The sequence below is a fragment of the Mixophyes fleayi genome, chromosome 3 (assembly GCF_038048845.1).
Source record: "Mixophyes fleayi isolate aMixFle1 chromosome 3, aMixFle1.hap1, whole genome shotgun sequence".
Taxonomy (NCBI): domain Eukaryota; kingdom Metazoa; phylum Chordata; class Amphibia; order Anura; family Limnodynastidae; genus Mixophyes; species Mixophyes fleayi.
This window is the reverse complement of record NC_134404.1, coordinates 301,616,142-301,643,486: the sequence shown is the minus strand read 5'-3', so window position 1 is coordinate 301,643,486 and position 27,345 is coordinate 301,616,142. Positions and strand designations below refer to the sequence as shown.

The window sequence follows — 27,345 nt, the reverse complement described above, 5'->3', positions numbered from 1 at the left end:
AGGCCAAATCAAATGTCATCTCCTGAGGGCAGCACGGTGGCAAAGTGATTAGCACTTCTGCCTCACAGCACTGGGGTCATGAGTTCAATTCCCGACCATGGCCTTATCTGTGTGGAGTTTGTATGTTCTCCCCGTGTTTGCGTGGGTTTCCTCCGGGTGCTCCGGTTTCCTCCCACACTCCAAAAAAAACATACTGGTAGATTAATTGGCTGCTATTAAAAATTGACCCTAGTGTGTGTGTGTGTGTGTGTGTGTGTGTGTGTTAGGGAATTTAGACTGTAAGCTCCAATGGGGCAGGGACTGATGTGAATGAGTTCTCTGTACAGCGCAGCGTTGTGGGCAACGGCACACAGTTGGGAAGTCTGACTAGTATGGCTTGTAAATTACCATCAATAACTGCATCAGACCTAGGTGTAAGGATACATATCACTGCCCCTGCTAACCTTGCATGTCCAATTTAAGTGAGGTCTCAGATCTAGCTACATAATGACCATGAATGAGCTGCCACAAGAACACTTTGTATGAAAACTTATACAAAAAACAAAAACAAAACTTTCTAAAACAAAAACAGTAAGTATACAAAAACATAATTTAATAAAAATAGTAATAATAATAGTGGAATGTTTGATTTCTTTTTCCTAGCAACTACTCATGTATTATATGAAATAATGCAACCTCTACAATAAAATAATGGAACTGCTTGCAGACTTTAAATATCCCTAGATTTCATTCCATTTTCTCGCTTACCTAACCTCCTCGAATATTCACTTTATCATACCCTCTCCATCAGATATTCCCATATTAACTTTACTTACTAGCTGTATTTCCTTGATTGTTATCCCTGAAGGTACATGTTTTAACTAGCACTCTGCTCCATTAAATGGTCCAGTTATTATTTTCCGCTAAACTATTGGTATCACTTCCCCCACAGCATCATCAAATACTGCAGGCATCAATTCCCTCACTCCTTTCATCTATCGGATATTCCCTTTAGTCTTTCGCTCACTAAACCTAAATATTCACTTTATCCCTTTGCTAACTGACCCCATCAATTGTCCTTTTATCTCAGCCCACATATCACTATTGTATATTCCCTTTCAATTTGCCCTTACTGTACCATCAGATATTTCCTTTCACTCCTAACTTATTATCAGATACTTCCTGTAACACATTGCGTCACTATCCCTATAATATATTACATTTCCCTTGCCTCTGTTCTCTGCCTGTCCATATCGAATAGACCCCACTATCATTCCCCAACAGCTTCAATGAAAATATCCATTATTTTTTGGGCAGCACCTCCAACAAAGACTCTTCAATCTCCTACATCCTTCACCGCTCAACAATTCCCACTGTTCCCATATATTTGATTTGTTCGATACCAATACATGAACTTTAAACAGAGTACAATTATACTGGAATGTAGACTTGGTTACCTGAAAGGCAAAAGTCGGATCTTCACAAATGAAGGTGGATTCAGAGTCATGAAACGCAGGCAAGTCAACACTTTGTGTGCTTACAACTGGCTCATCAGTACTAGAGGGCACATCTGTCCTAAATGACTGCCAATCAGACTCCGCAGGGGAGCCTGTCTTCTGATCTCCAAAGGCAGCCCAGGATGGACTGTCTCCCTGGTTATCCTCAAATGCATTCCATCCTACAGGTGTCTCAATATTGCCTGCCGTACTGAAGTCGGCAAAATCATCTTGCACAGTGTTGCTCTCCTCTATCTTCGTCAAGGGAGGTTCCTCACAAGGCCTCAGTTGAGAACATTTGTCAGTCACATCGTTCACTGTCAGCCTTTCTGAAGTTTCTTTCTGGTTCTCCTGAAAAGCAGTGTTGCTTGTATCCTCAAAATCACCAAAATCATTTAACTCATTTACATTTGAATCCAATTGTAATGGTAATGGTTCAGGTGAGGGAGTCTTATTTGATTTGCTAGGGTCTGTCAGAGTCTGAGGTGCCTTTTCAGTAGCAGCATCAAAATCTCCAAAACCACCATCATATTGTGGCTGATCAGGAGAAACATTCAAACGGTTGGTATGTGCATTTTCACTTTGTGAACAGAGTACTATATTTTTAATATCTGCAGATGTTTCCAGTGACTTTTCAGGTGTAAAACTCATTTCATCAACAGTCTGTATCTCTTCTTCCTCTTTTTTACTATGTGTAAATTCAGGAGTCATTTTGGTATCCTCTGAATGCATACTACCAGATATATTGGTTTCTAATGTAGGTGCCATAGCTTCATGAGAAGGAACACTGCCAATTGCTAGTGTATCACTTTCTGAAAAGACATAGTTAGTTTCTTCCGTAGAAGACGAGGTGCTGCTATCTTCAAATCTACTTAATCCAGTGATATGCTTAACACTTTGAGTCTGTCCTTCATGCAAAACCTTGTGTGCTTGCAAGTCTGTAGCATCCAAGTGTACAGAATCTTTACATGAAAATGTGGCAAAGTCAGCAAAGTCATCACCAGGACTTGGTGGTGAAAAATCGATACTTAAATCAGTACTGTGAGAACTGATGGATTTAAATCCCTTTGAATGTCCCATACTGTCTAGATCTTGTAATCCCTGAGGGCTGTCAGAATCTATAACAGCAAACCCATTAGTTAGATTTTCCAAACAATGTATCTTCTCACCATTACAAGTGCTAACTATTCCATCCTGGCTTCTACCTATTAAATCCACATTGTCAACGCAAGAAAGATGGGTTTCTGAATTTAAATATTTTGCATTCTCTCCTGAGGTCCCTTTATTATCAAGTGCATCATCATTAAACTGGGTGATGTTTGACTCAAACACAGAACAAGGTCCCTTCTTAGAACTACTGATCTCAGAAATGTTCTCATTGGTTTTAATAGAGGTAAGGCTAGTGAAGTTATTTACATTATCAGAGTAATCATGTATCGGTAAAAAGTGGTTTGATGGGATGAAGTCCTCCCGAGACTTGGGATAATTGACTGTGTTGAAGTCAGCAAAACCAATTCCAGAGTTGTTGACTTCAAAGTCTCCAAATTCATCATCTTCGTCATCGTCTGCAACACTGTCGAGAGGAGGTGGGGATGAAGAATAAATATGAATAATTTCTGGTTCCATACTGTAAAGTCTTGATCATGAAGCAAAATTACACCTACAAAACAAAATATGAAGAAAGATCATTAGTTTTTATGGACTTGAGATTCGAACACCATTTAGCAGTTACTTCTAAACAGGCTTTTTAAAAAAAATGCAGAGTACATGTCAGATTAATGCAGCATTCCAGGTAACGATCTATCTTGTAATCAATCTAAAAATGTTCCTTTTAATTGCTATGCTCTGAGTTTATGGACAACATTTCTGATGAAACATTTGCAGCTATGAGACATATAGTTTGCAAGAGTAAAACTCAAAATATCAATTAATAAATGCCAAGATAATTCACATCCATACATGTGAGCAGAATCACACTGTGCAGCTGTGCACAAAGTTAGTTTCTTTTGTATAACCGCACTGCCAATATGAATGCACACACAGCCTTTATTCTTATTTGTGTATTTTTCCATTGCCTCTTTAAGAGTGGAAAGTATAACCTAGCAATACAGCCAACAGCAGAGCCAGTATTGTCTGAATGCAGCGAGCAGGTTTACCTGTATCTACAGTGAAATATCACCGTAAAGGTACTACGTGTAACAAAACCTTGACAAGCTTGATTGTTTAAACCAAGCAGTGGAAAATTGGCAGATGTCTTATCAACCACAAAGCATCAAACAATCTCTAAGACGACAGGCAAATACATGTGCAAAAATACCCATGAATTTGTACCGCGTTCGGTGACAAACACAATAAGTAGCAAAATGTAACTTTAATTACTCACTTAACACAGTGACTAGTTCTAACAAAATAGCTATTGTACTATTCAAAACAAAACTATGCTGCAATTGCCAAAAAAAGGTGAAAACGGAAAGAAAAGCTGAAAGCATTTCCTTCCCTTGCTTGATTAACCAGCACATAGTACTGTACTGCTTACAATCTGATTGATTTACTTGGATTATACATTCTGCACCTATCCCATGACAGGGGCACTCTACTGGACTGAATGTGAGGGCCGCATATAGGGAGGCATTCAACGCACAGACCAAAATGACATATGGCTCATGAGCTGGAACACCTTCAGATTTATGTGAGCTGGCCATTAGAGGGCCCAATTACAGCAACTATGGGCCCTGCCTGCTGCACTGGCCAAAGGGAACACTTGCCAAAATGACTCAAGAAATTAATCACTTGTTCCTACAGAAAGTCTTTAGCATATGGATTCAATGACATGAAAAACTTTAAGCCACATTTAAAGGGTAAATCTTATTTTCAATGTATTGTACTATAAATGTTCAGTGAACATCTGTAACAGTTATTCATCGTTTCTTAACATATTTATTAGCATGTGGCATGAGAGTACCTTTGTTATACACAGTAAGGGGAGCTCTTTTTTTATATTATGGGCCATTAATTTAAAAACAGTATAGCAATCATTATGCTACATGAGATTTTTGGAGGTAATGTTCTTTTCCTGGCCCGACACAGGGGATCATGCCACTTGGCTGTGCAACAGAATCAGTGCCCAGTTTGGCCAAACAGCACACATGTAGATCTCTTTCTGCATGACTTGGGCCGAGTGGTTAGTACTTCTGCCTCACAGCACTGGGGTCATGATTTCGATTCCCGACCATAGTCTTATCTGTGTGGAGTTTGTATATTCTCCCTGTGTTTGCGTGGGTTTCCTCCAGGTGCTCTGGTTTCCTCCCACACTCCAAAAACATACTGATAGGTTAAATGGCTGCTATCAAAATTGACCAGTGTGTGTGTGTGTGTGTGTGTGTGTGTGTGTGTGTGTGTGTGTGTGTGTGTGTGTGTGTGTGTGTGTGTGTGTGTATGTGTGTGTTAGGGAATTTAGACTGTAAGCTCAAATGGGGCAGGGAATGATGTGAGCGAGTTTTATGTACAGCGCTGCGGAATCAGTGGCGCTATATAAATAACTGATGATGATGGACAGACACACAGACTGATGGCGGTCATCTTCTGACTATATTTAGATCAATTTACCAACAGGCCCAAATTATTAATGAGCACTGGGCTCATTCCAGACGACACTGAAACGCTTAGTCAATATCACAACATGTGTAACTAGCTTAATTGTAAGGACACAAAAAAGAAGTACTAAGATGTATTTGTTTTTCAAATAGGCTCAAACGCATCATTACAATGCTGGTGGGTGCAAGTTTCTCTACAATGGGATGCCTAATATACAGTTAGCTAAAGGAAAGATGGTTTATTACCAAGGTAATAAGTTCTGCTTTAACATGCATACAAAAAACATTTATCCATAAATTTATTTTCTGTTTTGTTTTTATTGCAGCAGACATTTCTAGCATAGTTTACAAGATTCACACATTCATTATCTGTTGATAAATTAAAAATGTTTCTTTTATGTCCACATACTTCAAATTCTTTCTAATGCTATCTGGATATACCAATGTGGCATCTCATTCTAATAAAACAGTGTACTCAGCCCTGGAAAAAAAGAGGCAAAGAACATCAAAAACCTGTTCCTTTAAACTTTTCCCATCAGCCAAATAGTTATCCCTTTCATGAAGCCACTAAACGTCAATAGAAAAATAAAGATTTTATATTCAATGTTTTATGTTATAAGGAAAGTTTGGAAGGGAGGGTAATGTTGATAGAAAATTATTCTTCTGGTATGTGGAAAATAATACAGCTTGATGTATAAAATTGGTTTTATATATAGGTGCATTAGTTTGGACTCACATTAGCCTTATAATACTATATGGATGAGACTGCTCTCTTACTATCCCTCAGTCCAGGACCACCGCCCACTCCCCACCTTGCGCGTCAAATGCAATCAATTACAGTGTACACATTACTCTATCCCATAATATCAGCACACTCATCTATAATGTGCTGCTGGGAACATTCACATCCTGCAAATGTATGCTGGAAGATGGGTCAAGCTTGCAATCTTACATAACTACTCTCTGCTAGTCAAGTGGGGGGATCCTGCTCACTCTGCTATCTAGCTTACATTTGGTAGCTTACTCCTTGCCTTCATTTCTACCCTCATGGCACGGTTACTAGCAGTCTTACCTTCACACAATCACATAGTATACAGGCCACTGTCTCCCATATCAGCATATTCATCCCTTTAATTGCTCTGCATCGCTGTGAGCATTCTGATGATCTGACTGCCCACACAGTTCTAACTCAGCTTTCAAACCGGTTACACACTGACAGGAGATGATGGTAGGTTTAAAGAATTTAAGATGATGTCAGAATGATGTTGGTGTTAACAGTACAAGTAATACTGATGCATATTATATGGGGGATTTAAGGAATCACTAAACGGCAAAACTAAAATTTTCAAAGATGAACCATGAAGGTTCAATGTTTAGCTGGCTTTCCACCACAACTCTGTTACAAAGTAAAGTATTATCCCCCCGACTCCATTACAGACAGCTAACATTCCTCCCACATGTTTAGGACAGTGTCCCACAGGGAACTCATAGAGGTGAAAGAGCTCATATAAATTACAGTGATATCACTGGTCCCGATGTATGAACACATCAATCCATTTCTAGACAGCATTTCTACACAGCAAGTATGCAAAGCTGTCACCCAAGCTTGCTAGCATGGCAACTTACCTTTGGACATAAGCAGTCATGTTTTAGCCAAAAGTGGGCAAATCCTGAACCTTTGACACAAATGATAAAGAAATTATAAACTAAGCAGTATGATCAAGTGCTTGGACTATTTACTACATGGTGTTATCTGCATAGTTGGTGTACTCTCCACATGTTTGTGCGGGATCCCTCCAGGTGCTTCTACCCATTGTCCCAAAGGGGGTCTGGTGGACCCCCTTTACTTCTCAGTAGCTTGTCCCTGGTGTGCACATTTGATAGCAAGTGGTAGGAAATTAGATCCTAGCTGTGGGGTAAGAACCTTATATTATATTTATACCTGAATAAAAAAAACTGCTAATTGTTCAGAGCTATGGGATGTGTTGGCCTATTAAAATAGAGGATAAAACAGTAATTATGACCATCAGACTGACCATGAATTAAACAAACTGCATCCATGATCCACCCTCCATTTGTTACAATTGATGAATTATAGCAGTGCTTGTCATAGTGATCAACTAATGACTAATTTGACAAGCAATCAAGCTGTCTTAACCTTCTGGTGAATAAAATGCAGGGCAAGCCTTAGGTAGATGTTACTGGACCTGTGACTGAGTGCAAATTTATGTTCAGGAAACCTTCTACTTACAACTCATATGCTGTTTTAAGATGTATGTAAAAAAACCAAAAAAAAAAACAAATAGTGAATACAAATCGGGCATCCTTTCCCACAAACAGCAGATATGGCCTAACCAGCAAGCAACTGTGTTCAACAACGACAATCACAATAAATGGGAATTAATAAAAATTAGAATATGTATTTAATAGGACTGCTGTCTTTATGTGGAGTCAAAGCTTATCTACCCACAAAGCTTGCTGGCTAAACATAGAGCAAAATGCACTGAAAGGATTCTCACACCTACTGATTCTGACCGGTCCAAAATACAAATAAAGAGAGAAAATGAGGTTAGAGTGCCTTAAATACAACATACACTTTCAATAATTATTTAAAAATTTTTAGGGAGTTTTTTTTGTTTTGGGGTTTTTTTTAACCATAGATTGATACACTACTTTATTTATGTAATCCACCTACACACTTCTCCCCACCACTAGAAGCATAAGCTATGGTAGCCCTAGATCAGGGGTAGGCAACCTGCGGCTCTCCAGGTGTTGTGAAATTACAAGTCCCAGAATGCTTTGCCAGTAGATAACCAGCAGATAGGTGGCAAGGCATGCTGGGATTAGTAGTTTCACAACACCTGGAGAGCGCAGGCTGCCTACCCCTGCCCTAGATAGAGAAGACAGGTTTTCCCTTATCTTCCATTACACGTCATAATCAACATCAGGTATGTAATGGAACATGGTGCAACCTTCATTAGATGGGTCTCCCTGCTAGATTCCAGGGTTTACCATTAGGAAGAGAGAGCTTATTTTTTTAAAATTATTAAAATTTGACCAGGCTTTTTTTTTTTTTGTAAACCATGGATGTTTAATGTTTAAACACTGTGGGTTATTACAGGTCATACGAAGAACATAATTGTTCTGATGTACCAATGGCTACACCTGAAGAATTACACAGCTTGGCAGGCTGAGAAGAATGTCCACCCTCTGTGCTGTGATTTGAAGGAGAAAGGCTGAACAGTTCACACATGATATCATTTGTTTTGCAATAAAAGAAGAGACCCCTTAGTGCCATCTATGCCTTGGCCATGCAGCTGCGCCTTTCAGCCTGTTCATCAGCAAAAAGCAATGCTAGTTAAACCCTAGTCTTTGTGGCCTTACACCAAGAACTTTATTGGCTTTATCCAGAACAGCATGACAGAAAGCAATCGCTCACAAGACCTTTTATTTTCAGTTTTAGCATGGACAACCTTGTCAGCTCAGCATAGTAGTGGAGAAGAAAAATTGCTCTTTACTGCTGATGCCAGAACTGCATGTGGATTATTTCTTTGTTTGACTCAGTTGTAATAAACTCTAAACAGTTCCTAGCAGGAATTCTAAACAACTTTTTTTGTTGTATAAATGTGTTAATAAACAATGATTCAGCAATACGGCTTCTAGGCCCTTCTTTGGCAGATAAACTTAAAAACTGTTAGGCAAGTTCCACATGAACTATTTAAAAACACCTTTATCGGGGCATTTTAAGGGCTAAAACTAAACTACATTGAATTTGCTCCAAACAGTCCATCTGGGCATAGCCTGTAAGAGTACCGGTCTCCTACACACAGTAAATTTAGCCAAAGTGTTCGGCCTATCCGTTCACTAGTAACCACTGACAATAGAGGTCAAAGTGCTATTGATCCCACTGATGTAAGTAGAGATTTCCTCTAGGCTGGCAGAGCTGGGTCCTTGCTGGGGATACAGGAATCAGCTATCATAAGGCATTATCATTAGATCCATGACATCGATCATATACTCAACGCTATTGTAGTTATAAATATCTCCAGTTTACATTAGATCTATTCGTAATAAAAATGAGAGACCTTTTATTGTCTTTAAAGACTCTTAAAGGTTTCACAAGGTTACATTAAAAAAAAATAAGATATTTAAAAATAAACAAATAACACATTTCCATATTCCATCCCTTTAAGTACATAATACCTTGAATAAAAGTGCACATATTTGGTACCTTGGTTCTGAGGCAAACTAAATAAATGCATTTCAGGATTATTTGCAGAGATTACTCTGAATATAAAAATAAAAACAGCCATAGTAAAAACAGTGGGAAAGTTTTGAGAATTGAAAAAGAAATTCTCAGTGAAAACAATCTAGTGCAAATCCATTACATTGTGTCTGGTCGTAGAGGTTAAACCACCTCCAGTCTTAAAGGGTTAAGGTGGCAGACAACACATTGTGCAGTAAAATTGCTTGGATCCACAAGCCTTTTACAGCAACAAATAGAAAAGCTCAAGCTGAACAAAAGACACGTAGTAACCAACATTGCAGACAAAGCAATGTTCCCAGTCCGACACTGGTGAACATACAACAAAGATCCAGTACTCACAAAGATGGATGTGAAAGACAGTGCAGACCTATCACACAGCATCTAGTGGACAAAACAGGATAGCTGAAAGTTATTGTGGTACATAGTGAAATGGCCAGAACTACATAAACATAGTATTATTTGTGGCCAAGTTACTATCCACAAAGTTCTAATTAAAAATATATAATACATGCAAAGTGCCTAATTTAACAGTTGTTATGTCTTAAAAAGAAGTAGCCCTCAAACTGTGCCTTGCCATACAGACACAGGGACTACACAATAGGAGAGGTCATGTGCTATAAGTACAACAGGTAAATGCCAGGTAAAGAATTGAACAGAAGTGTCCTACAATATAACACCTTTGACAAGTGTTCACAAATGTGGTGTTCACCCACATATATTGCCGTGATAAACATAAAAGAAACAAAAATAAAATAAAGGCAGTAAAAGCTGCCCTACCACCTAGTAAAAGGTGTTCCCCATAGCTAGAGACCCAGAAAAAATATCTGTAATTAGGTCAACAAACTTGGGGGTGTGCTGGTGTAAGCAGGAAGGCCAATCACAAGACAGTGTTAGTGCAACTTTGAAAATTAGAGGGTATCAACATACAGCCCCAATATTGGCAACACATTGCCACAGTGGCTAGCACTAGTGACTCACAGCAGGGCCCCATATATGTAGAGTTGGGACCTGTGTATGTGTGGGCTTCCTATGAGTACGGCGGTTTCGACAAGAATCCAGAAACACATTGGTAGGTTAATTGGCTTCTGAGAATTACACCAGCCTGTATCCACCAAAAAAATACAGTACAACAGCACTGCCTGTGTCCCAAACAAAGAAGCAGAACATAACAGCCTGAGCACCACGCAAAAATGCAGTACACTCTAGCTGCATAGTAATAGTGATGCACATTATGTATGCTAAATGCCAGCAACAGACCATATTGGTTCCCAGGCGGTACAGTGGAGAGGAGGCTACCATCCACAATCTGACTCCAGCATAGAAGAATATTATTATTATTATCGTTTATTTGTAAGAATAGAGGAGAAGGTCCCTAGACTTTACAACCTAAAGCAGTAATAGGCAACTTTATACACTTTAGTGGCTCCATGGGCGGCCCTCTTACCTTCAAAAGGGCCACACTTTACTTTAATATCAGTAATACGTGAAAACAATAAACGTATTCAAAGAAATAGACACCTATCTGTAAGAACATATAAACAGGCATAACACAAGTGATACAAGGTATAACAAACACATCTGACAATAAAGCAGTAAGGAGCTGGGGTCCTCGGGTAAAAGCTTGGAGGGCAGCCCAACACCGACCTACAGCCAGCAGTTAATAAGTGAACTATGAAATAATGGGAGTAAAATATGTGTTTATTACCTGAAGCTGGACAAAAAGTTAATTCATTTGCTATTCTTTAACAGTGCAACTGGCTGCAACGTGGTGACATTTCAAATGGACTCTAAATTCATAGTAAAGCTGATTGAATTATGACCCCACTCCCCGTCATACAAATGTTCATAGATAATAAAACAGGTGAAATCCAATCCATGACGTAACCTAACAATTTGTTGCTCTTTTCTACAGATCTCAAACTGTTTTGTTGTGCATGTTCTCTAATATGTGGCACGTACATACAGGCTCTTTAGAGCATTTAGAAACAACAAATATATTTTCAATAGACTAACACCATTAGGTTCAAAGTCAGCATACAAGAGACAGCTCTACATCGACTTCAATCCAGGAAGCCCTCTTGCTCCTCCTGCGTCTGCTTCCCTCAATGTTCTCCATACAACCGTTATTTTACTCCATACATAAAAATACTACCTACTCTCCATCCAGAGAAATACATCTGATCACACTGAACAGCTACTAAGAGTGCTGATGTAACTACAGAATGCCATTACATGAAGAAGGCTTCTGTTTCATTCACAAACCACTGACATTTCTGTTTATATTTTGTTGATTGTACGGCGCTGCAGACTCTATGGCACCTTAAAAATAAACTATGATGACGGCATAGGCTATTTATTTACTGTGCAAGGCTGAACTGGGTTAGCACTGGAAAGATGAGCAGTTGTCCCTGTAGAGTGAGAATTAAAAATCAGATGTATGCCAAACATTACTAAAAGGCCAACTCTACATTTTCAGACATTACAATACACAATGTCTCCAAGCCTAACATTTTCGCTAGCAGAAATCTACACCTAACTACTATATTATTTCAAGCTACACATACCAGTAATTTACAAATTCTAGCTGATTGCCCTAGACAAGCAGCAACATTCATATACCTCTATACCTCCAGCCACTGTCATCATGCCCTGACATCAGGGGACTCAAACTACCAGCGAGAATCCCTAATGTTATTTTATCCTACTGGGCATGTTAAAATTTTTCAAAAGGTAGCATAAGCACTTGTCATTTACACGCAGCTGCATATTAAACAGATATCTGAACAGACATATAAATATTACATTTACTGTGTTCCAACAGTTTAGTTTCGAGTTGGGAGATCTTCTGAGCGGGTATGAAATATTGACGCCTATTAAAGAACATGTGAACATACTGTGAATCTCAGCAGAATTATAAAGACAAAGTCTGGCAGCTTTCACAACATTTGCCTGCGAATGATCACATGATCATTAATATGGCCCAATCACAGGACTGACAATTGCAGCTTACACACGCTGTACTTTTAAACAGATCTGTCTACACTACATGACAAATTCACTATAACAATGGTGCTTAAAAAAAAGGTGATTGTCTATTCCATTAAATGTCAATCAAAATTGGGTTTTTGTGCCAACTGTTCTGTAAACTCTGGCAGCCTTGAGTGATATAGATAGGGACACACAACTCTTACACACAGGGTGACAACAATATGCACTTTCATTTCTTACATAGGTACCACACAGTAGAAGAGCCAAACTAGTTGTTCACATCAGTTTCTCAATCAATATATGGGGTGAAGGGGACATCAGTAGAGTTGCTACCACCTTGCATGGCTGCACTTTAGCAAATTAACCAAATTAAATTATATCTAAATGTATTAGTGTGCTGAATAGAAGAAGGGCACTAAAAGGCTTCATATACTTATATGGCAGAAAAATGTAACATGGCTCCCATTATAGTACTACAAATATGCAGTAAATTATTTGTGTATTTGTAAATATTTATACAACAACAAGGTAAGAAACTAATGATAGATAGGGTGCTCATTTATTTAGTTAAAATACCAAATACATGTTCCAGTATTGGAAGTTCAATGTCTAGTATTCACTTTGGTTGCACAAAGTAGTTTTGTTTATGTCTTCCTCATGCATAGAAAGCAAAAAAACAGCCATTCACACATTCTAGGAGGCCAACACATGAAAATAAAGTCAAAATACACACCAGCTTAATGCATGTGTTTTTAAATGTAAATTTTATGTGTTAGTCAAAAAAGCATATAAATACTAAGTGAGTAATTGCCATAATGAAGTGCAACAAACACACTTTTACTCGAGGAAAACTTTATCTCTTGAAACCAAGCACAACAGAAAAGAAAACAGCAATTTCCATCACGTCAAAGGAATGTTCTGGGTATGCTGTTACAGAGAAATACAATCTCCACTGCATTTTTTATAAGTATTACAACGTTCACCCATCCCAAATTAACTTCTGGTGATGAGAGATATTTCCATCAAAACAGATGACAAGAGTTATCCTGCAGCACACAGATAAACATGTTTTACCCCATAAATAACTACAAGGTTCAGCATAGCTGACCAATCATAACGGGAGTTACAGTTCAAAAAGCTACAGATAAGCCAGGTATAGAACCAGTGCTATTTTCTCTCCCAATATTGACCACAAGTAACGCAGAAGAATTACTGTGCTGCTGCAAGGCCAATTCAATGACTATTCTGTTTACGCAACTGATCTCTTGAGAATGTAAATTGCATAAATATAGGGCAGTTGCTGGTCGAAAATACCAAATCTGTTCCTTTATTTTCTGTAGTATAATGTCTTAACGAACAAATGAATAGCATGTGGTCTTTCTATAGATGTGGTGGTATATTTACTAAACTGCGGGTCTGAAAAAGTGGAGATGTTGCCTATAGCAACCAATCAGATTATAGCTGCCATTTTGTAGAATGTACTAAATAAATAACTAGAATCTGGTTGGTTGCTATAGGCAACATCTTCACTTTTTACAAACCCGCAGTTTAGTAAATATACCCAGTGGTCAAGTCTTTCTCTCACTCTCCAAGAGAGAATATCTGGTATATCAAATAAAAAAATGGTTTATTGTCCCTTTCCTATTAGAAGGTCATTCAAGCATATTATTCAAAGCCACAGTGATCCAAAGAAATGGTATTTAAATAACTTTGAAACACAAGATATTTTTGACATAGAATCTCAATCTATAATATCACAACTAATCTAGTAAGGTATGTAAACAGATATAAACTAAATCAAATATCTGTATCTACAAACCATAAAATAAGACCAACTCACTGTAATTTCAATTCCTTACTGTCCTCTTTCGGAACATCTATTCAAACATTAATCTCATCACTGATTCCTAAAAATGTTTGTTTGCTACTTTCGACAAACTCTTCGGGGGGAATTCAATAAGGTAATAGTGAGCTTAATTACCGTTAATATGGTAATTTTCATCTCACCTTGTCCCCTTCTTCCGGGCTGGCTTTTTGCTTGTGGCTCAGGAAGCAAAAATCTGAGTTAAAATTACTGTATTAATGGTAAAAGCGCTGCGATATTATTGCGGAAATTGAATTCCCACTTTAATGTTTGTACTGTTTGTGAGTGTGTATAGTAAGTATTAGAGATCTATAAAGTACCAGCAAAATAAATCTTTCATACCCCTGTATGTATATTTGAGACACATATATGATACATATGAGTCCCTCTGAAGTGTATTCCTTATTTTCAGCCACACTTACATTTATAGTAATTATAAACTAAAATGGATTTATTTAAACTGATTACTTGCTAGTTTACCATTGAGATCTAGATAATGAATGTACAAAGTAATTCTTGAGACATAAACTCAACTGTGCAACAAAACTGCACAAATTCCAGAGACCCATATGCCTAAAAAAAAATAAAAAATGACAGCTTGAGTTTAGCATTGATCAAAACTACTACCACAATGTAATGAATGCACATCTTCCCCAGCTCCTTAAGGGATTCTGCTGGATCTTAGATTTGGCAGTCAGGCTTTTGAATTCTGCGCTATTTTGCTGACCCTGGCAGTACCCTATCATTTTCTTTAATGACATCTATCAAACATACATGTATGTATGTATGTATGTATATAGATACTGCGATATAGATATAGAGATATATATATATATATATATATATATATATATATATATATATATATATATATATAAATAATATACACACACACAGTATATACAGCCTCTTTGCCAATAATTGACTATTTAGAGCTAGTAGCCCACACAGTAACATATATATCAACTTGTTTACATAGTGTAGAAGCTAACTTACACTGAGAAAGACTAGATGCAGTTCAGTAAATATAGGAGCAAGGTGTGCTAAAGAAAAACCATACAGAATAGTCAAGGCTGGAAAAAGTCTAAAGATCCCATGACAGATGAATTTACTGCAATTGTCTACCTTTAAAAAAAAAAAAAAAAAAGCTTACTTCCACTTGGAATGCAACAGATCAAGTTCTTGTACTTTTCCAGAGTCAGACACTGGAGAACAAGTACAGGTCTACTGAATATTTTATAAGAAAGGATCAGGTGTCACCTGCTAGTCATACCTCTCCCTCAGAGCCAGAAGTAAATCCCACTCAGACAAGTTCTGCGGTACACACAAACACACAGGAACACTGTATTTTAAAATCATGCATTGACATAATAGCACTGTAGCAACAACCCATAATAAATGTTTTGTTTATCCAGACATAAAGCATTTTTGGTTCAGTGAACTATTTCTTTCCTCTATTTACCTTTTTACCTCACAGTAATAAAGGGAGCAAAAAGCAAGAAGTAAAAAAAAAAAAAAAAAAGCACCTGTGTTACTAAACAAAGTCTTAGGTATTTAGGGTACGGATACTGTGCAAGATAAAAAAAATTATAATAAATCTAAATTATTGTGTATGTTAGTTATGCATTTCCTTATCTTTAAATATATTGATATTTGCTACAACAGACAAGATACCACTGTATTTTCACATTATAAATGAAAGGAGATAGTCTCTCTCAGCTGGAGTTTAAAGCTTTCTATCAAAACTTGACCAGAGTCTTATTAAAATTCAATTCTAGCATATAACTTTCTTAGAATAACATAATGATTCAACTGTGGCAAAACAATTCCTTTTAGGTTCACCTAAGGCACGTAGAATTACAGACTAGACTTAAGTCGGCTGATATTAATGAGAAAACAATGTTTGCCTCTAGTTTAATGAAACATGAGTGCATGTGTATTCATTAACCATATGTCAGTTATAGGATCCTGGCAAGACCTGCAATCTAGGTATAAATACAATCCAGTCATGATACACTAAGGCCTCATAGATATGTGCATTAATGTGAAAGCTTTTACTGGGCATTCTATTAAGCACACTAACACGGATAGCCCAAAAATAATGTAAGCAAATTGACTTGTATGCACACTTTTTGTTGAGGATTCGCTTCTTGACAATTTTGAAGTTGTCTGAAGCATTCGGAAGAGTTAACATTTGGCAAAATACAATGGAATCATATGGGAACGCTTATTAAGCACATAGTACACAATGATACTTGCATGCACTGACGCATCTCAAAGATTCCATGTTCAATGCTGTTTATGCTTAAAATAGTACGTCGTACCCCCCCCCCCCCCCAACACTTGTGCAAGTCCTAGCAAACATACGAGCAAGTTGTTGTTTTTTTTGCACATTGGCATAAAACTGATTATTACATAGTAAACAGGATATTCTCTATGACAAACATTCAACATAGAATGTTGTCTGCAAAAACAAACAACCCCCAAAGCAAACTATTATGTTATGGTCAGGGTTCAACAGTAAGTAACATCACACAGAATGTGTACTGTAATTGCATGCAAAAGGAAAACAAGATGATACAAAATAACAGAAGTTGTGAAATACAATTATACATGGTAATAGATAAATTAATTATATATCTATCTATATATATATATATATATATATATATATATATATATATATATATATATATATATCTCCACTTGACTGACATATAGTCATGTGATGGTGGAAAAGGTCTAAATACATGAATATCTGCATTTTGGCAGCTAGGTTACCAATCTCCAGTGCCAGGACATACTTTACAGCATTCCAAGTAACCAGCTGTCTCCTGGCGAGGTAAGAGCTGGGTGATAGGATTTACATACAGAAGAGCTGACATAGTAGAATTGATCCTTATATCTGAGCTATGACAAGGCGCTACAGGAGAGGAAGTGTGACTGGCTGTGCTACTAGTTGTCACAGGCAATAGGTTACACAAACATATGTGCTGACATGGTATCAAAATAAGGAATATACACACACACACATATATATATATATATATATATATATATATATATATATATATAAATAAAACTGTGTGCCGGTTCATCTCACCTTGTCCCCTTCTCCCGGGCCGCAGAGCTCGGGTGTGCCGTTCATGTCGATCCCCGGTGCAGTTCCGCCCCGAACTCAGGTGTCTCCGCCCGGGGAGTGCTAGGTCACCAATGACTGGAGGGATATTACACTTCCTAGTCTGCCAGATAACCCGGGCTCACAGGGCGGCCACAACACACAACCTCCTCCTTCTCCCGGATTCACCTTCCCGTCATCCACCGCGTCCAGCCGTACAAGGTGGTGGATCAGCCCGCTGCGCAGGCGATGGCGGAAGTGGAACCGCAGTGAGGGCGGAAGAGCCGGACATGTCAGGTGCTGGTGCCAGTACTCTCGCCACTTCCGGGTGACGAGCATACAGCCAGACTGAGTGAAATAGGGAAAAGCTCCCAGTCCTGCAGTGGTACGTGATGTACACGTCACCAGATACCGCGCTGAAGGGTTTTATAATATACGCAAAATAATAAGAGGGACCCGCGGCAGCGTGTGATGTGTACAGATGTGGCGCAACATCCGCCACGGTGCTGTGGCCGCTTCCTAGAGCGGAAGTGACGCACTGAGACGGCCGGTGTGATGGCTGAAGACTGCGGAGGCCGGGACTGCTGAGAGGACATTCAGCTGAGTGTGGTGACAATGTGGTAAGATACCGTGACCGCCATGGTCTCTCTCTGGTCTCCATGTATTGCTGGACGTGAGGTTTACTGGCCGTATGTAGATGAATACTTAGGTGATCAGTAGCTTTGTAGTCTTTGTGGAACTACAAGCCTCAGCCTCCGTCTGACAGGGCATGCTGGCACATGTAGTGCCACCGATGCTGGAGAGCCACAGGTTGTCACTCGCTTCCCTCATACATGCAAAGTCTATGGTTTGTGTAGTGTATCTTGGTGGTGACGTGTTTTCAAACCTTTTCTGAAAAATAATGTATTTCTGTTAACTCTCATAGGCATAATCCATTGGCTTTCTTACAGAGGACCGGTTGTCCATTCTCTGCAGGCATCACAGTGAGATCTAACAAGTTGTCTTAAGAGTTTGAAATATAATATATTTAATCAATTCAACCACTGCCTAAAACATTAACATTACATCCAAGTGAACACATTTGGCAGCTATTGGGTAGTTGAATCACCATTACCAACAATTGGCCTTATTTAGAGGGACAGTAATTTATTTAATTTTTTTATTATTTAATTTTTTTTACTATGATCTTGAAATGTCTTTTGCTAAACTTTCACAATAGCTCAGAAAAGTACCTAGTTGGTTTCTATTTGTCTATCACCAGTCCTGTGTATTAATGCATGTGCAGTTTTGTGGTGTCTGTTTTAGGGCAGCATAGTGGTTCAGTGGTTAGCACTTTTGCCTCACAAAGCATGAGTTTGATCCCCATCCAGGGCCTTATCTGTGTGGAGTTTATATGTTTTTCCTGTGGTTCCGTGGTTTTCCTCTGGGTGCTGTGCTCATAGTGATTTTGAAAACACAGTCTAAATTTATTTCAATGCCATGGACAGTGTGGAAGAGAGTTGTCCTTCTTGTAATAGTTTAGAATTCTAAACTTCACGATTCCCAACTATGTGCCTAATATTGTGTAGAGCTACCTCGTGCAGTCAAAACAGCGGCATGGACTCCACAAGACCTCTGAAGGAGTCTTGTGGTGTCTGGCTCCAAGACATTAGGAGCAGATCCTTTAAGACCTGGAAGTTGTGAGGTGGGGCCTCCAGGGCTCAGACTTGTTTTTCCAGCACATCCCACAGATGCTTGATCGGATTGAGATCTGGGGAATTTGAAAGCCAAGACAACACCTTGAATATGATTGCCATAAATGGGTGGTACCTGGTCTGCAACAAAGTTTAGGTAAGTCTTACGTGTCAAAGTAACATCCACATGAATGGCAGGACCCAAGGTTTCCCAGCAGAACATTGCCTAGAGTATCACACTGCCTCCGCCGGCTTGCCTTCTTCCCATAGTGCCTTCTGTTCCCTAGGTAAACGACACACGCACCCGGCCGTCCACGTGATGTAAAGGAAAACATGATTTATCTGACTAGGCCACTTGTTTCCATTGCTTCATGGTCCAGTTCTGGCACTCGTACCGATTGTAGGTGCCTTCGGTGGTGGACAGGGATCGGCATGGGCTACGTAACCCCTTACGCAGCAAGCTGCAATGCACTTTGTGTTCTGACTCCTTTCTATCATAGCCAACATTAACTTTTCCAGCAATTTGTGCTACATTAGCTCTTCTGTGGGATTGGACCAGACGGGCAAGCCTTTGCACCCCACACGCATCAGTGAGTCTTGTGTGCCCATGACCCTGTTGCAGGTTCACCGTTTGTCCTTCCTTGGACCCCTTTTGGTAGGCACTAACCACTGCATGCTGGGAACACCCCACAAGACCTGGCATTTTGGAGATGCACTGAGTCATCTACCCATCAAAATTTGGCCCTTGTCAAAGTCTCCTAGATCATTACTCTTGCCTATTTTTCCTGCTTCCAACACATCAACTACAAGGACTGACTGTTAACGTGCTGTCTAATATATCCTACCCCTTGACAGGTGCCATTGTAACAAGATAATCAATGTTATTCACTTCACTTGTCAATGGTTTTAATGTTTTGGCTGTTGTATATTAGTAACGTTCATCTGTTTACCACAGATAGAAATTGTTAGTGTTTTATTGAATGGCAAAATGGGCAGATTCGAACATAATATATGTTCAGTTAACACTGATTTGAGGTAATATAAATATTTGCATAGATGATATCATCAATCTGCCAGACAAGTGGTTTTCAGACCTAATTCTAAACAAATATAACTTAATTAAATGTTCGAAGACCACTATACCTAAAATGCAAGTTGTCTTAAAAAATAACCTTCACTACAGGGCCATAACTAGGGCTGCCCGACCGGGGTGACTGCCCAGGGCGCAGCACTGCAGGGGGGGGGGCGCAATTTAGGAATATTTTAGGTTCATTTGGTTAAAATTCAGGTCTAGAGGGCGTCATTTGTCTTTCCCGCCCCAGGCGCTAGAATTCTAATTTACGGCTCTGCTTCACTAATATACATTTTCCATGCCTTGAAAGAAGTTGAGATGTGTGGCATGGTATTTGCATATGCTAGGAAGTGAGTGCACGCTAGTGTTCTTTATTATCATTTAATTTCTGGTTAAAATAGGTTGATTGCATTGTGCTCCAGATTTTCCGAAAGTAAGGTTGCAGTGCGTACTGTAGTTGTGTACTATGTTTAATCATAGAAAGTGATTTGTGTATGAGAAAAAATCCTTCCCCCTTGATCAAACCCTTATCAGACACTTTCCATTTACTAATTCTTTATATAGTTGTGAATGTTACACGTATATTAGTGTTTAGGTTTAGTAGCTTCTTCAAGGCTTTGCTATATTGTTAAAGATAGAAGAAACAAGAATAACGTAGTATGATATAATAGCATATGTACATTAATCTGTTTTCTTTGTTTTAGGTCTGTTCCATATCATACGGATCTTTTAAGAAAATAAAGTTAATGCAAGGTGAGAGACGACATAATTTTTTACAGTACACAATTTACCTAAATATTACATTGGGGCTCCACAAGTTTCTCCAGCATTTGCAATCTAGGACCAAGAAATGGCACCAGAATATAAGAAAAATGCTGCACCTGTGTTACAGCAGCAACAAGCCTCCTGTAGCATTAGGCATCGTCTCTGAGGAGGAGATTTTGATCTTGTTTGTCTTGCAAGACTAAACCACTCGGTGAGTGACAGTCTGACTCATTCTGATTCACTGCCAGACTGTGCCTCATCAGCGACTCCATGCCTGCAATGAGAGGACCAACCCTGCAACCGGGAGATCCGGGACAGCTGGACGCTCCCTTTAAGCACCAGGGTATATCTTCTAGTTGCCATGGAAAGCTGGCCCCTGAATTTTGTTGTCCTGTTTATTACCATGGCAGACTGGACACATGTCAAATTTTAAATTCATATAGGCTGCTTCACATAGGCACTGATATGTCACAGAGACCACTTAACTAATCTTGTGGGATTGGTGACCAAATTCTCTAGCTGATGTGCTATACATGATGGAGAAAATCCTGGGAAATCTCCAGCAATTAAAATATGCAAACCCTGTTCTTACCGGAGTGCCCCACATTCCCCTGACCATACCAAATGTTTCATGATAAGGACAGTAAAGGCATATCTCCAATACCAAACTCATCACTATGTTCGAACAAAGAAGCAGGAGACCCAATAATTGTTTTGCAAAATACCATCAAATATGAAGAAGTCTATACATTGTATAACCAAGAAATTGGATGATAAGGAAAATCGTCACATGCAAGGAACTTAAAATTAGTAGGAATTCCAGAAATCAGAAAAGGCCCTGCTCTAGTAGATCTCCCCATCAACATACTAAATGTGTCTACAAGAAGGGGTGTGATACATCTAGGAAGAGCACATGACTTGGGCCAGAAGGAAATAAGAGTAATCGTCCCAGTGATGGCAGTTTTTGTATTAAGAAAATTTTTAAAAGTTTTACATAATCTACAAAGTATAACAATACTAACAATATATATATATATATATATATATATATATATATATATATATATATATATATATATATATATATATATATATATATATATATATATATATATATATATATATATATATATATAGGCTAACAATATATCAGAAATGTGTTTAATGCCCCTCAGTCAGCTAGAGCAATTCTCCGGCACTTCCTCAAAGGTGGTAACACCCCCCTTCCCAAATCAAGCTGCGCCTAGGAGGAACAGTGGGCATCCAGGGCTGCTCCTACAAGCCAGATAGCCCTGCTGTTCCGTGGCCCGCTGACAGGATCACCTTTGCAAACTTCTCTTCCCTCCTCTAACCTCAAACAATAGTGTTTTTCCACCTTCGTGCCTGAATGTCCAAAAAAATTTAATATATTTTAGTTTTTTAACCCTTCCTAAAATAGAAAAAGCTGTTAAGTGTGTTAGTGAATGTGTCTAGCCTCCTTGGTTTTTTGGTTTTTTTTGTTGTTTTCTATGTCTAGTAAAAAAAAATGTTGTCCCCCTTCGCTCTCATCCCAGTCTCTTGGAACTGAATTAAAAATGGCAACTGGAAGCTAAACATGTGTTAAACTCATTCAGTGGTTTATTTTTTTACACGTGCCTTCAGTATGTTTCTACCTATCATATGGATGGTCACACATAACAAGTGTCAAACTGGTTTTAAACCTGGTTGATGAACATACTGATAAATGCACTTTGTTGTATTTACTCCTCTTAACAAGATATATTGAGGATCTATTTTTATACTGCATTGTTGGAAATGTTCTGCAATGCTATCTTCTTTTCTTTTTTTCTTCTTCTTTTTTGTACAAAGTGTGGAAATAAAGAGATAAATAGATTTAAAACGTGGTTGCTATTTTGAAAGATTCAAACGTTTGAGAATTTCCCACAATGTTTTACAATTTTGCATAGACTCAATTAGAATTGTTTTTAAAATGTTTTGAGCATTTTACTGACAGTTCTGCCAGACCTGTGGCTGGAAAGAGGGTCATAAAGGGGGCAAATAAATAGTACATTTTAACACCTTTAAGGGAAATTGTAATGTGAATTGTAAAGGAGCTAGTAGAGACTGACATAACTATTATTATTATTATTATCATCATTTTATTTTATATAGCCTAAGCATACTCTGCAGTGCAGCCTGAAACATGATGGAGGCCAAGTCTAGTAATTCAGAGCTTTCTATTTTACAGGTTCTCTTGTGGGTTATTGTACAAGGCACAAGATAATGATTAAGGAAAGCTAAGGAAAAAATTGAGTAAGTTTCCTTACTCAAGTTTTCTAAACAAAACCCTATGTTTCAATGCAAATTAGTTTATTATTTTGCACATAAGGAAAATACTGTCTGTTTTTTCATGTAGCACACATACTTGATAGCTTATTTTGTACATTGAAATGTAAAGTCGATCTAGGACATGTCCTACCCCATATATAAATTTACCATCACATTTTAAATTTACTGCCCCCTCCAATGCAACATGGTTTTGCCTTACTTACTTTTGATTAACTTTCCTTAATGAATCAGGCCCTAAATCTCCAACCCTCCCCCCAGTGATGCGTTCTCTTTATCCCCACCCACGTACTAGTGACATGACATTCCAGTAGACTTGGACATTCTACAAATGATTGTGGATTGCTTCCACATTTTTTCAAAAGTAAAACAAAAATGGTAATATAGAATGGGCTTAGTACAAACCAATTGATGGTTTATTTTGGGAAAGTGTTTATCCCTTATGTTTCTAGGGATTTTACATTAGCATTTGCAAGATAATGTTCTATATGTACTTACCCTCATCTTTACCAGTATGCATTTGTTTAGTTCAGTTTGTAGAATCTTAACCAATGTATTTTCTATCCTCTTCAGCAATACCTGCCTGTGGCTCTTCATCTGTGTAGCTGATAGACTGTACCATGAGAATGGCCGGACAGTTCCGCAGCTATGTATGGGATCCTGTCCTGATCCTTTCCCAGATAGCATTGATGCAGTTCATTTTCTACAGCTCATTGGGCCTCTGGATTGCATCTCTGGACATGTTGATTCCTTACAGCCCTTCCCTCAACCAAATATTTAATTATGAGATTTTGGGGTTTTCTTCTGCACATGGAAGAGTCACCATGATGGCTTTCATCTTGAACTCTTTGACCTGCGCTCTGGGCCTACTGTACTTTATACGTAGAGGAAAGCAGTGCCTAGATTTCACTGTAACAGTCCACCTCTTTCATCTGTTTGGATGTTGGATTTATAACTCCCACTTCCCCAGCACGATCACATGGTGGCTGCTGCTCATGGTATGCGTTGGCTTAATGGCAGTAACTGGGGAGTATCTCTGCCTGCGGACTGAACTCAATGAGATCCCCCTCAACTCGGCACCCAAATCTAATGTGTAGACTGTTTAAACCCAGCATACCTCTCAGATGTTTCTAACACTTCAGTATTTATCCTCCTCACTGTTAGACTTGCTAATGGTTTCTGGAGTTTGGCTAAAACTGCTTGTAGAATAAAGCCTCTAAGGAACAGAATAACTAAGTATACAAACTGTAAGCAAGTACGACTACATCATTTTAAACATTCAACACTTCCATTGCACTCAACATTTCTTCTTTTTTTTTCTTTTTTATGAATGAAATGTAAAAGCTACTGACATCATGGGTTTGATATTATTATTGGTTAGTGGAGAAAGGAAGATTTCTCCAACTTGAGCTTTAAGTAATGCTCATTTTAAGCAATTTTCAATGAACTAGAAAATGTTTTGAAATATATTGGTGATTCTCATTAAGCTGGAACAATACACGGGTATGAGAGTCACCATTCCTGAGAGCCATCCCCAAACAAGTTATTTCTTTACCATTTTCTCATTGTTTGTATTTATATTTTTTAGTACTGGGGGGTCGGAGCTTAGACCTTAATAATAATTTTTATTTCACAATAACAAATTTCCGGTAAGCACTACTTTGATGGATTTACAACCCAAGTTCTTGTCAGACCTAAGTGAGATGCCCAGATATACACACTTGTGGCTGTGGAGCTGTAGAGACACAGTACTTCCAGAATAAAACCGTTTCATTTTTTAAAATGTTTTGGGTATGAAATCTAATCTAATCTAACATGCATCTAGACTTCTATGAGTTAAGTATTTTCCCCCAAAGAGATAAGTTGAAAGCCACTCAAACAATAGTGTGGCTGAAGTAGGATCTAGACAAAATATTTCATGCGCTGTTTTGTCAGAACCCTTTTATTTACTTCTACTTTGACAAGTTTACATTACTTTCTTTGACAGCATTAAAAGATAATTCCACTTCTTGGCGTTTTATGAAATTGATTGACCCCTCTTTTTTAGGTGTTTGTTCTCTCTTCCTCTATACATGTAATAGTCCCGTCATTATTATTCGTACTGGTCGCTAGTTGAGTCTTGTTATCATCTGGTGGGTGAGGGGTACCTGAAATGCTGCATACTTCTGTTTATTTCAGGCTACTGCCACAAACAATTAATAAAGATGGCTAAGTCAATTTTATAAAAAAAAAACAAATAAAAAAAAAAAAAACACTTAAGTTGTAATTTTGCTTTTTCAAAAGCTGAATTTTTGAATTCAGTCAAAAAAGGTAGACGATGGCACGGGATACACACGCACATCATACACAAACCACTTCTCTGCACAGAGATAAAGCCAGACATCACTATGAAATGGACTTCATCTGAACAATCTTTTTTGCATTTTTGGTCTTTTCTTGTACAGTCATTTTAAAAGCATACATAATGGTGATTCTGCTTAATAAGTCCATTGTACAAACTCTTTTACAGTTGTTCTATAATAAAATGTTCTAAAACAAAGCTTCACCTATGTACATTTAGATTTGAGGAGAAAGTTTGCAGACCTCTTTAATTGTATGTTGTTAACCTGAATATGCATAAAGAGTTTATTCTTGATATGAATGGTGTACCATTTTCCATTGCACGTTTTATTTTGAAAGTGCTCACTGACAATGTATTTACATTTTTCAAGATATTTAGGATTCTGACTATCAGGATTTTTTTATTTTTTTTTGTACTTGCTCCTGACCTTTTTGTTTGGGTCTGAATAAATTTTGGCCATGTCTTGTCTGGTATTTCAGTGATGTGTTTTCAATGCATTAATCTGGATTCCATTCACTTTAATAAATGGAAAACACATGTTACTGGTCTATAGTGTCAATGATTAGGTGTGAATGGTGATATAGACTCGCTGGGCTATATTTACTAAACTGTGGGCTTGAAAAAGTGGAGATGTTGCCTATAGCAACCAATCAAATTCTAGCTGTCATTTTAAAGAATGTACTAAATAAATGACAGCTAAAATCTGATTGGTTGCTATAGGCAACATCTCCACTTTTTCAAACTTGTAGTTTAGTAAATATACCCCAATAGCTCCATGTCCTTTCCTTCCATATTTCACATGGTCAGAGCCCCAATGGAAGGCACACATTTCTGAACTAAGGCTACTTATTACACAACATTATAAATCTTGCTTGTAATCTTTTTGGTACAATAGATATTTAATATCTTTATACTTGGATACAGCATGGAGACTGAATCTCGGTGGGTTTACTTTGCTAAGAACTATGCTTAAAGTTCTACAGTTGACCAGTACGGTCATGGGCTTGAATGTATTACCAGCATATGTGAATTATATATTTACTCTGGTTTATATTTGGACCCGGTATGGTATACTCCTTTTTAGATTAGTGGATGGTTGAGAAGAGGCTATAGTTGTGACCATGTACACTTAACAGAAATAAGGATTTCCAAGTAGCCGTGATTCTCTGTTTGAATTATAGTAATTTGTTGATTGCAACCTGTTGGCCCATTTTAACATCCTATACCCTTATGTTTGAGAGTGTTTGAACTATATAGCTGAAAGTGTTTATATTGGTAAATGGTTATTAAGAGGTTAAAGTCCTGACCTTATAAACTTTTAATGATTCTGATTCTGGACTAGTAGCAATTTGCTCTCTGGACTATTTTCTCTATGGGACTATTTATAGATTAACATTGTATACACTTATGCCTAAGGATATTGAGCTGTTTTATAGTTTTAAGACGGATACATATTTCTTTCTACTGTTACATAATTGTTGGACTATATAAATTCAAATTATATTGCTATAATTGATACATTAGTACATATACTATCCTTTTTGAGATGTTGCTATACATGTTTTGACTCCTTTTTAATTGGTTTCACACACTTAACTATTTTTGACATGTTATCTATTCCTGTTGACACTCGGGCCTGAGTCATTAAGGAGAGCAAAGAAAAGAAAAAGTAACTGCCCCTTGGCAAAACCATGTTCCATTGGAGGGGGAGGTACATTTTTTTTGGTAGGGCATGTCCAAGATCAACTTTAAATTTTAGTGTAAAAATAAAGCTATCAAATATTTGTGTGGTGCCTGTAAAAGCAGGCAGGGTTTGGCTTACATGCAAAATAATTAACTCCTTTGCATCCCATGCATTGTAACA

The 27,345-nt window shown here is 38.0% G+C and overlaps 2 protein-coding genes across 3 annotated transcripts in view; one reads left to right on the top strand and one right to left on the bottom strand.

Moving 5' to 3' along the window:
* The window catches only part of AFTPH (aftiphilin), a 47,275-nt gene extending 29,683 nt beyond the window's left edge, over positions 1–17,592 (bottom strand). Inside the window, exons 1-2 of one of the 2 annotated variants that reach the window (XM_075203903.1) lie at positions 17,291–17,592; positions 1,437–3,135 (exon numbers count right to left, since the gene is read on the bottom strand). In XM_075203903.1, coding sequence (XP_075060004.1) covers positions 1,437–3,101 — 1,665 coding nt within the window. In that variant the 5' untranslated portion in view covers positions 3,102–3,135; positions 17,291–17,592. The remainder of the gene's footprint in view (positions 1–1,436; positions 3,136–17,290) is intronic. The other variant, XM_075203904.1, reaches the window with a different exon arrangement.
* A 49-nt stretch (positions 17,593–17,641) lies between these two features.
* On the top strand, positions 17,642–25,775 carry SYS1 (SYS1 golgi trafficking protein). Its single transcript, XM_075203905.1, has 3 exons — positions 17,642–17,925; positions 20,755–20,803; positions 23,714–25,775. Exon 3 carries the CDS (start codon positions 23,761–23,763, stop codon positions 24,235–24,237), a length of 477 nt encoding a protein of 158 aa, XP_075060006.1. The 5' UTR covers positions 17,642–17,925; positions 20,755–20,803; positions 23,714–23,760; the 3' UTR covers positions 24,238–25,775.
* Positions 25,776–27,345: the final 1,570 nt, after the last annotated feature.

Excerpts from the sequence above, each read along its gene's own strand:
- SYS1 (XM_075203905.1), top strand. The coding sequence starts at position 23,761 with ATGAGAATGGCCGGACAGTTCCGCAGCTATGTATGGGATCCTGTCCTG.